A 14,966-nucleotide genomic window follows, 5' to 3' on the forward strand; every position below is an offset into this window, starting at 1 on the left:
AGTCCAAGGCAAGGAAAAGGTCGAGTCCTACAAGTCTGAGATATATAAAAATTAGGGCTGTCCATCGATTTTAAAATATTTGGTTGGTTAATCAAATGGCATTAGTTGATTTTAATCGGTAGATTAATCGGGCATTTATTAAAATAAGTGTAACAGTCTGGTTGTGGTTGTACCACACAGTAATACTTTAATAAATACTAAGCATTGATATTAGAATATAAGAGCACTGAATGGGAATGGTAAAAATAAAAAATAAAATAAAAAAATGTATGTTTAAAAAAAACACAATTATAATCAGCAAATTTTATTATAATTACTATTACAAATGATACTGTAAACTACTCGCACTGCCCTTGTAAGAAAAGCATTGCTTGGCTCCTGTAGGTAGTTTGAAATGTCGGCGCTTCTAGTGTTAACCGTTTAATCACCAGTCAATATAATTTAAAAAAAATTATAATAAAACATCTGCTTGATTTAGTAGAGAAAACATTGATCATCAATCAATTCATTAGTTATTTCAAAAGTCATACACCATGGCAAGACTGAGCACAGCAACAAGACACAAGGTAGTTATACTGCATCAGCAAAGTCTCTCCCAGGCAGACAGGGGTTTCCAGATATGCTGTCCAAGCTCTTTTGAAGAAGCACAATGAAACGGGCAATGTTGAGGACCGTAGACACAGTGGTTGGCCAAGGAAACTTAATGCAGCAGATGAAAGACGCATCATGCTTCCTTCCCTCTGCAATCGGAAGATGTCCAGCAGTGCCAGTTATATTAATATACTTAATCTATTTAATTGAGGCAGCCCTAATAAGTAAGTATATGAATATATGAGATTCTGGAGTACATAAAATACCTCCCAGTGATAACACTACAAAGTCGGAAGACCCGAGACCTCTGTGGACTTCACTCTACCCAACTCTTGATTAACAGATTGTGCTGATCAACCTTTGTACTTTCATAGACCTGTCTTTACATTTTATCTGTCCATGTTGTTATGCCACTGAAGCTGAGGTCTCTAATCGAGCCGATGATTTTGCAGCTCTGACAGCAACCCAACGAGGACAGTGAATAAGCTGCAGGAGGCTGGCATTGTGGTGGACGCCATTATTATTGGCAGCGTTAATAACCCTGTGCTGCATGGCATCAGCAATGTCACTGGTACGTGCTTTCCTTCAGTTCAGCCACATCTCCAGTTCTCCATTTCATTTGAAGTGGATGTGAAGCAAGAGGGAATCCACTGTGCTATTTCCAAAAATAATTGTGAAAAAATATGAAAAATGAAAAGTAATTGCCCGTTTAACAGTTGTATTAGTAAATATGCTAATATCATGAAGCCATGTTTAGGGAACAAAAAAAAACACCTGATTTCTTCTTGCTTGCATCAGACAACACTTTTAAACTTGGTGGGGGGGTAAATATGACTACTTTTGGAAGTAACCCATATTTTTAAATTTCACAATGCTTGTCACAGATATCATATTATAACTTGAGATCTTTAAAATGACAAAGAAGGAAATTGCATTGTCTGTTTAATTGCTGACACTCTTTTGTTCAATTTAATGTATTTGTTTCCCCTTGTATTTTTCTTTACAAGGCGGTTGCTGCTTTAAGCCAGAAACTCTTTCAGAGGCTCTGAAGCTGTTTGAAATGGAAACCGTTTTATCACTGAACAGCCGTAATGTAAAACCAAGCCATCCTGAAGGGTCCATCAAGAGATTGGTGAAGATCTTGGTTTAATCCTTACAACACTCATTCATCAATCAAATGCTTTTCCACTTTTCTATATACTTTTGGAAAAATATATATTTATTGTTCATTCTTCAAAGTAGTCTGATGCATATCTTGCTAGAGGTTCAAGTTCAACAGTACATACAATAACTCTGGCATGTTTCATTGGCTGAAGCCTTTCTGTTCTGGGATTGTTTAGAACACTTCTGCATGTTGTTTTTCTCTATGCTCTCGTATAGTGTTATGATGCCCTATTATAACATTCATTTGTTTACTTATTTATTCTTAACTCTTTCTTCTTTTGCAGGCAGACTTAAAGAAAATCTTTGCAACTCGTGGGTATGATTTTGAGCCAGAGAAGAAGGTGCCTTTGGAAGTCCAAAGCAAAGTTGCTCCTGCATACAAGTAAGAATATGTGGAACATAATTTTCAGATTAAAAAATAAATGAATCTGTTAATAACACAAATACAATGAAATATATTATTATAGGTATATTTAAAAAATGTTGTGGACCTCATTCTATTTTTAATACATTTATAAGGCAATATTGGTCCCAGGGTTTTCAGCAGGAAGTCCAAAGAGCACAAGGCAGTGAAAGAGCAGAATGTGTCTTTGCTGCGTGAGAAGAGGATTCTGGAGGAGATACGAGAGTTGCACCTCTCCCCTCACCCCTACTGCCGAGTTTACCCCTGTGAGAGCAACATAGGTGAGCAGTGCCTCTACCCATATCAGTACTCCCACTCTCACTACCACTCCCACTCCACTAAACACGCTGAAATGGTGTCAAGATTAGGACAGGTCATTCCTCAAGAGTCAGTTGTCTAATTTCCCCTGAGTTTTGCAGTTTCTTTCTGCTGGATTTCTTAGTATTGCAGTCAGTCATCAATTTTCATTATTTTTCGGGTATCGGGTGTCATTTGTATTTGAAGGGATTCATTACTTGAATTAAGTATAACTGATACTTAATTCATGTGATTACTGACTCCATGTGCTGTATTTATAATAGTATATTTATGTCCCCCTTTTTATTGAGCTGGGTAGGGTAATTCCTCTTTACTTCAAACTAAATGTCTATGATTTGAACACCCATGTAAACTCCACCATTGACAACTAGTGGTTCAGAAATGTAACTTGTTCTAAACTCTGGAGTTATTTTTACGATTGTGTAGCTTTACAAAGAATTAGGTAATGTGCTTATAGTAGTCGGAAACAAATCTACTGATGCATTTAGTATTAATTATAGCCTGTCAAGTGTATGTGTAATGGGAAATATGATAAACATGATACAATACTCAAAAGGGTGGAAGTGAACATCTGAAACAGAATTCTGTGAATAGGTTATTGAGTTATCTTCTATAATTGTTAAAGAGCAAATTTTGATCCAGAAATATAAAACTCAAAAATTAAAATAAGGAAGTACTCCTAAAGAAGTTCAAGACTATCATACTGAACTAGGGGTTTATATGGGAAATCCAGATAGTTAAAGGAAAAAAGCTAGAATGGTTGAAGCATTAATTGTTTCAGGAGTCTACATCACTATATAATATATAATATATTACCATACTCATCATAAGCCTTTGTCAATCCACTGCTGGATGAAAGCTCCCCCAAGATATTTCCAATTATTTTGCTGGTGTAGCCTGTAAAAGAGATGCTATGAATCTATTCTTTCCATCTTTTATTTGGCCGCCTTGCTTGTTTTTCCTTTCTTGAGATGCATTATGTAGCGTAAGGTACACTTATAAATAAATAAATAAGTGAATTTAAGTATCACCTTATCAAGAATCCTAGAATCTTGTAGAACTCAATTTCTGCAATAATTGGACGCAGACACCAATTTCAAAGATCTATAAATTCTCAAATGTATTAAAACCAAAGATAAAATACAGCACCACACTAGTTATACAAAAAGGGAAAAACTAATTAAAATTCACTCAAGATCAACAAATCAAAGACAAATCACTTCCGTGACCAAATCAAAGACCATGGAATCGCATAAGATGACACACAAAACGTTACACAAAATTACAAACCCATTGACTACAATACCGGTTAGTAAGACGAAGGTAAGTCTCTCATTATTATTGTTAGTCGGACATTAAATCACTAATGCAGGTTAGTATTTATGTCAAATAACTTCTCGTTATATAGATCAGTCTCATTTACGTTTGGGTGCCGAGAAAGATCCTATAATTTCTTGTTACCACAATTCTTCCTAATTGATTACTGTTCAATGATTAAGGATAGGCAGGGCCACCTATAATCTAGTGTTTATTAATGTGTCAATTTCAGACTAAACCGTTAAACAGGAATGAGAAGATATTTCTCGGTGTTGACAGATTTCTAAAATTGTCAAACAAAACAGTTTAATGCAGCACTCATTTATATTTAAGAAAATACTAAATGATATTACACATTCTAAAGTTTATGACTCACAGAATAACATTTCTAATTGATTTCTCAAATGTCATGAATAATAAACTCCAAACTGTTAAACTTATCTGAACTTCGTCGCAGAGAGGCCTCTCACGAGGTCCGTGTGGTTTGGAACAAAGGCAGTCCGGTTCGGCTTTGTCCAATAACTTCCACTTCAGTCGATGCTCCTGGAAGTTGGGGTTTCGCGAAAGTAGTCTTTTCCAAACAGATTTTCCACTGGTTTGAAGCCTCCAAGGTTGTGCACAGGATCTTCTTCGCAAGCAGGGTTTCCACCGTAGTTACTTGAAGACAGAGTCTTTGAGGAAAGCAGGGCCCTGTTCGTTTCCAAGGGTCAAGTTTCTTAAGACTCAAATAGCTATTTAAATGACTGAACACTTTCGTATTGCAGTCGACTTAGTCAATTGTCCAGCTGTAAAACTCCACTGATCAGGTGGGTACAGGCGGGCAGGCGCAGTTTCTAAAGTTCTTTAATTAATAAAGTTCTTTAAAGAATTCTTCGTACGGCTCAATCTCCTTCTCCCAGTTTAACTCTTCTGTTGCCGGCAAAGACTTAGCTGGTTTCCGGTTCCGTTTCTGGTGACAGAGCTATGAGGTTGAGCTGTGGCAGCGAGTTACTGGTTCAGGTGAGAGAGAGAGTGAAGCCGTGCGCTAGCTTTTATGCCCATTAGATCAAGAGACGATTGGTTCTTGAGTTTGTGAGATTGGATTTCAGTTTCAGCCCCTAGTGTCCTATTGGAGGGGGGCTCGATTTATGACTGATGTCAATCCATGTCATCTTTTGGAAATGCCAGTTGGCCTGGGTTTGTAGCTCTGTTTCGGGAGTTCGGCTCTCGTCCACTTCAAAGAGTTTTATGACCTCAACGCCGTATTCCCCAGACATTTTCACAGCAGGGATTCCAAGCCATTTGGCGCATTCTCAGTGCCATCCTCCCAAGAGTGCCATGTAGAACAGTTCATGGGCTGATGAGCTCAGGAATTCTGGTAACTTTGGGGGAGAGGTCTTCTTTAGATCAGAGCTCCAGCTCAGAGCTAGAATGCTCTATCAAAATACACCCCCCCCCTTAACGCTACAATTCTATAGCTTCTTTAGTCTGACCTGTTCTTGTAAGGTGTCCAGGCCATTGCCATTTTAATATGTTCACCCTTTCAATTATGACATTTACCTATATGCTAGTTATCAGATCAATTTGTTTTTCTTGGTTCTTTGTGTTGGGAGTACTGTTACTATGAAATGGCATGTTCAAATGGGTTAATGATAATGTACATAAACAATGTACATTCCAATATATATTTTTAATAATATGGTTTATTCTCCCAACTATTTTCAGCTTTCTGGCAGATCCTCATGATGGGGCCGTCAGAAACCCCCTATGAGAATGGAGTTTTCCTCCTGTACTGTCAGTTTGGACCAGAATACCCAGAGAAGCCCCCAGTGATACGATTCTTTACACCAGTATCCTTTAAGATACGTAAGGTCACACAATTAAAACGACAACTTTACTGCATGTGAACAATACAATTCCCTAGGAGAGGAGGCTTTTCAGTCTACTATTGTCTGGATTTTAACCGCTAATTCCATCTGGCCAATTTTTAGAGGATCCCTGAGTGCCAGCTTTAACTATATGCTGGACACTTTTTTTTTTTATTGTGTGTTTGTGTGTGTGTGTCTGTACAGTACTGTGCAAAAGTTTTAGGCAGGTGTGAAAAAATGCTGTAAAGTAAGAATGCTTTAAAAACTTAATGCAAAGTAAGTGAACAGAAGAAAAACCTAAATCAAATCCATATTTGACAGCACTGTGGAGTAGTGTTAGGGCTCATGATTCAAAGGTTGTGGGTTCAAATCTCTTGAGCAAGGTACTTCACTTAGATTGCTCCAGTAAAATGCCCAGCTGTATAAATGGGTGCAAATGTAATTCACCCTGGATAAGAGCATCTGCTAAATGACAAATTTAATGTATTTGGTGTGACAACCCTTTGCCTTCCAAACAGTATCAATTCCTCTAGGTAGACTTGCACAAAGTTTGCACAGGGATTTTGTAGGCATATAGTCAGGTGTATGATTAAACAATTGTACCAAACAGATGCTAATGATCAATTCAATATGTAGGTTGAAACACAATCATAAACAGAAACAGCTGCGTAGGAGGAATAAAACTGAGTGAGGAGCAGCCAAACAAAGCCAAGGTGAGGTTGCTGAAGACAGTTTACTGTCAAAAGTCATACACCATGGCAAGACTGAGCACAGCAACAAGACATAAGGTCATCAGCAAGGTCTCTCCCAGGCAGACAGGGGTTTCCAGATATGCTGTCCAAGCTCTTTTGAAGAAGCACAATGAAACGGGCAACGTTGAGGACCGTAGACACAGTGGTTGGCCAAGGAAACTTAATGCAGCAGATGAAAGACGCATCATGCTTCCTTCCCTCTGCAATCGGAAGATGTCCAGCAGTGCCAGTTATATTAATATACTTAATCTATTTAAGTGAGGCAGCCCTAATAAGTACGTACAGTGGGGGAAAAAGTATTTGATCCCCTGCTGATTTTGTATGTTTGCCCACTGACAAAGAAATGATCAGTCTATAATTTTAATGGTAGGTGTATTTTAACAGTGAGAGACAGAATAACAACAAAAATGTTAATGAGGGAAATAAGTATTTGACCCCTTCGACTTAGTACTTGGTGGCAAAACCCTTGTTGGCAATCACAGAGGTCAGACGTTTCTTGTAGTTGGCCACCAGGTTTGCACACATCTCAGGAGGGATTTTGTCCCACTCCTCTTTGCAGATCCTCTCAAAGTCATTAAGGTTTCGAGGCTGACGTTTGGCAACTCGAACCTTCAGCTCCCTCCACAGATTTTCTATGGGATTAAGGTCTGGAGACTGGCTAGGCCACTCCAGGACCTTAATGTGCTTCTTCTTGAGCCACTCCTTTGTTGCCTTGGCTGTGTGTTTTGGGTCATTATCATGCTGGAATACCCATCAACGACCCATTTTCAATGCCCTGGCTGAGGGAAGGAGGTTCTCACCCAAGATGTGACGGTACATGGCCCCGTCCATCGTCCCTTTGATGCGGTGCAGTTGTCCTGTCCCCTTAGCAGAAAAACACCCCCAAAGCATAATGTTTTCACCTCCATGTTTGACGGTGGGGATGGTGTTTTTGGGGTCATTCCTCCTCCTCCAAACACGGTGAGTTGAGTTAATGCCAAAGAGCTCGATTTTGGTCTTGTAGCCCATTCCAGCCTTGTGTAGGTCTACAATCTTATCCCTGACATCCTTGGACAGCTCTTTGGTCTTGGCCATGGTGGAGAGTTTGGAATCTGATTGATTGATTGCTTCTGTGGACGGGTGTCTTTTATACAGGTAACGAGCTGAGATTAGGAGCACTCCCTTTAAGAGAGTGCTCCTAATCTCAGATCGTTACCTGTATAAAAGACACCTGGGAGCCAGAAATCTTGCTGATTGATAGGGGATCAAATACTTATTTCCCTCATTAACATGCAAATCAATTTATAACTTTTTTGAAATGCGTTTATCTGTTTTTTTTTTGTGGTTATTCTGTCTCTCACTGTTAAAATACACCTACCATTAAAATTATAGACTGATCATTTCTTTGTCAGTGTGCAAACGTACAAAATCAGCAGGGGATCAAATACTTTTTTCCCTCACTGTATATGAATATATGAGATTCTGGAGTACATAAAATACCTCCCAGTGATAACACTACAAAGTCGGAAGACCCGAGACCTCTGGGACTTCACTCTACCCAACTCTTGATTAACAGATTGTGCTGATCAACCTTTGTACTTTCATAGACTTGTCTTTTTACATTTTATCTCTCCATGTTGTTATGCCACTGAAGCCATGGCCAAGGAAACTTAATGCAGCAAATGAAAGACGCATCATGCTTACTTCCCTCTGCAATCGGAAGATGTCCAGCAGTGCCATCAGCTCGGAATTGGCAGAAAACAGTGGGACCCTGGTACACCCAGCTACAGTCTGGAGAAGTCTGGTCAGAAGTGGCCTTCATGGAAGACTTGCGGCCAAAAAGCCATACCTCCGGCGTGGAAACAAGGCCAAGTGACTAAACTACACACGAAAACACAGGAACTGGGGTGCAGAAAAATTGCAGCAGGTGCTCTGGACTGATGAGTCAAAATTTTGAAATATTTGGCTGTAGCAGAAGGCAGTTTGTTCACCGAAGGGCTGGAGAGCGGTGCATGATGAGTGTCTGCAGGCAACAGTGAAGCATGGTGGAGGTTCTTTGCAAGTTTGGGGCTGCATTTCTGCAAATGGAGTTGGGGATTTGGTCAGAATGAATGGTCTCCTCAATGCTGAGAAGTACAGGCAGATACTTATCCATCATGCAATACCATCAGGGAGGCATCTGATTGGCCCCAAATTTATTCTGCAGCATGACAACCACCCCAAACATACAGCAACAGTCATTAAGAACTATCTTCAGCATAAAGAACAAGGAAGTCCTGGAAGTGATGGTATGGCCCCCACAGAGCCCTGATCTCCACATTATCAAGTCTGTCTGGGATTACATGGAGAGAGAAGCAACCAAGGCTGCCTAAATCCACAGAAGAACTGTGGTTAGTTATACAAGATGTTTGGGCCGACCTACCTCCCGAGTTCCTTCAAAAACTCTGTGCAAGTGTACCTAGAAGAATTTATGCTGTTTTGAAGGCATTGGGTGGTCACACCAAATATTGATTTGATGTAGATTTTTCTTCTGTTCACTCACTTTGCATTTAGTTAATTGATAAATATAATCTGTGCGTGTGTATGTGTACATATATATATACACTCACCTAAAGGATTATTAGGAACACCATACTAATACTGTGTTTGACCCCCTTTCGCCTTCAGAACTGCCTTAATTCTACGTGGCATTGATTCAACAAGGTGCTGAAAGCATTCTTTAGAAATGTTGGCCCATATTGATAGGATAGCATCTTGCAGTTGATGGAGATTTGTGGGATGCACATCCAGGGCACGAAGCTCCCGTTCCACCACATCCCAAAGATGCTCTATTGGGTTGAGATCTGGTGACTGTGGGGGCCAGTTTAGTACAGTGAACTCATTGTCATGTTCAAGAAACCAATTTGAAATGATTCGACCTTTGTGACATGGTGCATTATCCTGCTGGAAGTAGCCATCAGAGGATGGGTACATGGTGGTCATAAAGGGATGGACATGGTCAGAAACAATGCTCAGGTAGGCCGTGGCATTTAAACGATGCCCAATTGGCACTAAGGGGCCTAAAGTGTGCCAAGAAAACATCCCCCACACCATTACACCACCACCACCAGCCTGCACAGTGGTAACAAGGCATGATGGATCCATGTTCTCATTCTGTTTACGCCACATTCTGACTCTACCATCTGAATGTCTCAACAGAAATCGAGACTCATCAGACCAGGCAACATTTTTCCAGTCTTCAACTGTCCAATTTTGGTGAGCTTGTGCAAATTGTAGCCTCTTTTTCCTATCTGTAGTGGAGATGAGTGGTACCCGGTGGGGTCTTCTGCTGTTGTAGCCCATCCGCCTCAAGGTTGTACGTGTTGTGGCTTCACAAATGCTTTGCTGCATACCTCGGTTGTAACGAGTGGTTATTTCAGTCAAAGTTGCTCTTCTATCAGCTTGAATCAGTCGGCCCATTCTCCTCTGACCTCTAGCATCAACAAGGCATTTTCGCCCACAGGACTGCCACATACTGGATGTTTTTCCCTTTTCACACCATTCTTTGTAAACCCTAGAAATGGTTGTGCGTGAAAATCCCAGTAACTGAGCAGATTGTGAAATACTCAGACCGGCCCGTCTGGCACCAACAACCATGCCACGCTCAAAATTGCTTAAATCACCTTTCTTTCCCATTCAGACATTCAGTTTGGAGTTCAGGAGATTGTCTTGACCAGGACCACACCCCTAAATGCATTGAAGCAACTGCCATGTGATTGGTTGATTAGATAATTGCATTCATGAGAAATTGAACAGGTGTTCCTAATAATCCTTTAGGTGAGTGTATATATATATATATTATAATATAATGCAGGGATGTGCAGAAGGGGGGGGGGCACGGAGCTGAGGTTGTCTTCCCTAAATGATGTCTTTAGATCTACCACTGCAACATTAACAGCGTGGGACGTATCTGCCACAACATCTTTGACAGGAACTATTCGGCCCATGTGACTGTGAAGCAGATCCTAGATGCGGTGTTTGGCCTTCTCATCACACCAGAGCCAGAGGACCCACTGGACAGGTAATGCAACATTTTGCACCGAAATATACGATCCTTATATGCGTCTGCTGTGGAATATTGTTTTAATTAAGACTATGACATCAATATCCCACGCCAGTTTACAGGCGTTTGATTTTGAAGATGAATTGAAATTTCCAGGCATAAAATAATTCTGAATTACAAAAAATAGTGGTAAAATGTTTTGGTTCCAGGTCTGTTGTAGTAATGAGAGAGCAGTTTGAGACAGCTTGTTGAAAGAGGGTTATTATTGGACAAGGGGTCTTTGTTTGCTTATTTGTTTTACCCCATGCAGCATACTGGCTGAACAGTACATGATGGCCAGAGAGGAGTACCTGGAAGAGGCAAAGAAGAGAGCAGCTGATGAAGCCAGCCCAACTCTGGAGGACATGGAGAAGGTAGAGCTGGTGGCTTTCTTTTATGGAAAGGGGAGAATTCAGAAATAATTCAGTAAGTTCATGAACAACTCCCAAATCTGATTATAGTATGTATTTGACGTTTTTAGTCCCGTATATTATGCTAGGATGATTTATTATACATATTGATTAAACCATAAAAGTTAGCAGTTTATTATAAGTATTAGTTTCATTCTCTGAATTGCAGAAGTTACTGGGCTCTGACCTGGATGATAACCCAGGTCCAGCCCACCTGGTCTGCCGCCTGTCCAGACAGATGTTTGTCGATCCTGTGGGGACCTGGTATGGAGACGTCTATGAGCGCAGGGCCATTGAGAAACACCTGAAGACGTGAGCTGCTTTCTCTAGTCCTCGTTGCTGCAGTTGGCACCTATCCACCCTGTCTGCAGAAAGTCTTGTGATATTGAGCATCTGTCTTCTGGTTCAGACGGCATTGTAGAGTGTTGAAGCAGAACCAAGGACAGTACTTACAAACATTATAAAATGTAAAACAAATTATAAATACATTGTTTATAACTTCATTATCTTTCACCTTTGCAAAAAACATCTTCAAGCACATTTCTGTGAATAGCACTACTGTTTCATGTTTCTTAAGTTTCAAATATCAGAGAACAATTATTTATTCAGAAAAATAAATGTGCCTACTCAAGTACAGCATCTTTACATATATTTATAAATGTATAAATACGGAGGTAAACAGATTGGCAAATATGAAATGGGGCATTATTTGATTGATTTAAAAAATAATACCATTGTTTTAGCAAATTGATTTTGGAGCACTCTGTGAAGTTAATGATCAATAAGAGCATGTTTCTGTTTGCTACCATGTTGCTGCAGAGAGCACAGGGACCCTTTCTCAGGAAAACCTCTGGACATGAGCTGCCTTAGACCTGACCACAACATGAAGAGAATGGTGGATGCCTTCCGCATGCATCAGATGGAGGACGACTCCGTGTGAACTAGACTGGACCACTGCTTACTGTGACGCTGTAACCGTCTGAGATTGTAAAACAAAACAAAGTTTACCATATAAATGCACTTTATTGATGTCCATAGCCACTCTCACATCTTTATGAGAGGAATCATAAAACAGGATCTCGAGTCTGTTTTCATTTTATTCCAGTGGAGCCCAGAAGTCTGTTTATCATTAGAACTTAATAATACATGGAGAAGTAACCACAAATGCATGACATTCTCAAAACATACATCTTAAAAGCTAGTTGTTTAGCCTTCAATGCTGAAGTCTCTGTAGTGTTGAGTTGTATTATTGTAGTAGTTATAAATATTTATTGGTTTTGAGTCTTTTACAGTCGAGAGTTTCCCTAATAAGTTGAACAAAAAAAAATCACCAATGTGTTTTAAGGTTCTTAGAGTTACACCCTTAAATGCATGTATTTAAATGCAATTTAATGTAATTGATATTAAGGTACATTTGTGAGAAACTGTCATTACAGGTGTAGGAATTCTGTATTTTATAGGGTTGAAATGGAAAGATCTCCCTTTTCTTTTTCTGAAATGTTAAATGTTATTTACTCGACTCCCTGTCCTGGATCTCCAGGCCCAATTGGTTTAGGACTAATTATCTATGTGGTATATTATGCTTTACCTTGGTGTGTCTGGTTCCCAAGGGAAAAAGAGGAGATTGTTACATGCACCAAAACCTTGAATGGGATTGTATACAAGCTGTACAGACAGGTATATTTGAGAATCACCTAGTCTTTGTATGCAATTGCTTTACAAACTCTTTTCATTCTAATTGAGCATTTAATAAATGTGATTGTATTTCACTCCTGCTTCCAGACAGTTTTGCTTCCTTACAAAAGTATGCTTCTTTACTTCAGAAACATAAAGATTGACTAGTAGAAATCTTGTAGAAATACATTCCGTAAGTAAATGGTTTCTGATCTTAAAAAAAATTCCAGCAACATATTGGCAGCCATTCCAGTTCTCCATTAGTAGAAACCACAACACCTTTGCTTTCATTAGGAAGTAACAAAGATGATTAAAGTCTGCAACTGAAGTTTGAGGTAACAAACCAGACGTATTGACAAATCTAACTGAAAAGCTAAACTTGTCAATTATAAAACACATTATTTAATTTGAATGATAATGTTTATGCAATTTGAATGGGACCAACAAGTAGACAATTACTATAGATACTTATTTATAGTAATTAATATAACCTACATTTTAGTGCACATTTGTTTTGTATTATCATAAGAATGATCAACAAAACAATTAAGGCTACAATAACATTTGATTACAAAGTTAATACAAAGAAATTGGTAAAGTCACGAAAATCATTTCAAATGAACATTTTATGCACCTTCGATGGCCCCATCACCGTATTTATCTGAAAGAACCATCGGTTTATAGTCAGAGCCACCCAGAACAGTTGCTATTATTTGACATGATTATTTTGACTCGAGGGACTGCTGCATCGGTTACAGCGGAGTGTAAACTGTACACACGTGTTCTGCACAGGGGAATCCCGGCCCTTAGTTTTGATCTGGCTGCTGGCAGAAGCGAGAAGATGGAAGAAGATTAATTTTTTTTGAAGCTATGGCGTTGAGAGCAAGCTGGTGTTCAGTCAACAAATGTAGTTTTTATAAAAGTTACGTATGGAGGTTTTCCTATTGAAAATACCATATACTCTTGAGTCATTTGATATGTTTTAGAAATGATGAACATGCTTATCTGTGCTGTGTGGGAGATATAGACCAGTACTTTGTATTTAGTGAGGTAGCATTATTTGTTACACTGAGTTCTTTGTCTGATCTCTTTTATAGAGACAAAACTACCCCCGCAGAGTGGAGGTGCAGGAGGAGAGGACACAGCCAGGCGATTGAGGTACATGGCCGCAGTGAGGGACTACAGCTATAAATATCACAGGGTCAAATGTCACTTACTACTGTAAAGGAACATGTTCAAGCACTGTCTTGTCTCTCTGGAATATCACAAGCCCTGAATTAGTTCATGTCTGAGCGCACACACTCACCTGGGGAGACGTACGGTTGTCTCAAAATCAGACAAAAAGTAACATCAGGAAAGCAGCACACTGAGGGGCTGGGCTGAGCTCTACTTCCTGCTTGAGGCAGGGCAGACTGGTTCAGCCCAGGGCAGCTACAGTGGGCCCAGCAAGGGGAAGCCCTGCGCCAGCAGCCCCACTGCCAATAGAGACCTCAGTGTTTGTATCCAATGTAAACAGCCTGATTTTACAGCTATAGTGGTGTAGCTTCGTGCATCACAGCAGACATGTAGAGCGATGTTAAAGCCTGTTTGTCAAGGGTATTTGAACTAGATGAGGAAGGACTGCTTGCTGCAGTGCAGTGGGACTCCCAGAATGCCCTGTTGACATATAGATGGGAAAAAACAGTCAATGGAAGGTAAGAGTGAGAGCAGTGGAAGCAAGGGTGGAGGGGGAGACAGAGTGGAGATTACAGCGGAAGGTGACAGAGGGAGTGGGGAGAGAGGGGAGGGAAAGGGAGAAGGAGATGAAGTGGTGGTCTGAGATGTCCATGGGTGTCATGGAGAGTGTTGGAGGGGAGTAGCCTCTAGAGAAGATGAGGTCTAGCTGGCGGCCTGCACTGTGAGTTGTGGGAGACGGGGAGAGAGAGAAGTTAAAGGAGTGAAGGAGAGGAAGAAATCTGGCAGTGGGAGGGGTTGGAGAGGTGGATGTTGAAGTCTCCCAGGAGGATGATAGGTGAGCACAGCCAGGGGAGGGAGGAGAGAAGAAAGTCAAGTTTATCCAGGAAGGAGGTGAGTGGACCAGGGAGACGGTAGAGAACTAGAAGGAAGAGGTGAGAGGGAGAGGTGAGTTCCACTGCATGGAATTCAAAGCTGTCAGGATGGCACTCCCTCCCACGCAGGACTGCTAATAGCACAATTAATGGCCGCTTTATATCTGAATATAGACAGAGACCGTGCCAGACACACGCAGTTACACTGAACAATAGCTCGTAGTAATGCTAAATAAATGCTAAATAATAACAGCCTACAATGTAACGCTTCTGATTTACAGAAAGTGCATGTCGAGTGTGCTACGTAAGTTGCTAAATTAACTAAAAAACAGTCGCTGCTCTTACTACAATACAGGTGCAAGATATATAATTCTTAGCTAAA

At 40.2% G+C, this 14,966-nt stretch overlaps 1 protein-coding gene across 3 annotated transcripts in view; it reads left to right on the forward strand.

The window, feature by feature from the left end:
- Positions 1-12,631, forward strand: part of LOC136766384 (uncharacterized) — a 39,184-nt gene extending 26,553 nt beyond the window's left edge. For 2 of the 3 annotated variants that reach the window (XM_066719801.1, XM_066719804.1), the window contains 9 exons: positions 1,044-1,162; positions 1,599-1,723; positions 2,040-2,137; positions 2,291-2,439; positions 5,498-5,622; positions 10,286-10,431; positions 10,724-10,826; positions 11,032-11,174; positions 11,682-12,631. In XM_066719801.1, the coding sequence (XP_066575898.1) occupies positions 1,044-1,162; positions 1,599-1,723; positions 2,040-2,137; positions 2,291-2,439; positions 5,498-5,622; positions 10,286-10,431; positions 10,724-10,826; positions 11,032-11,174; positions 11,682-11,802 (1,129 nt within the window). In that variant the 3' untranslated portion in view covers positions 11,803-12,631. Of the gene's footprint in view, positions 1-1,043; positions 1,163-1,598; positions 1,724-2,039; positions 2,138-2,290; positions 2,440-5,497; positions 5,623-10,285; positions 10,432-10,723; positions 10,827-11,031; positions 11,175-11,681 lie in introns of those variants that run through there. The other variant, XR_010821726.1, reaches the window with a different exon arrangement.
- The last annotated feature ends 2,335 nt before the right edge of the window (positions 12,632-14,966 follow it).

Source organism: Amia ocellicauda, chromosome 13 (genome assembly GCF_036373705.1).
Source record: "Amia ocellicauda isolate fAmiCal2 chromosome 13, fAmiCal2.hap1, whole genome shotgun sequence".
In the NCBI taxonomy this organism is placed as follows: Eukaryota; Metazoa; Chordata; class Actinopteri; order Amiiformes; family Amiidae; genus Amia; species Amia ocellicauda.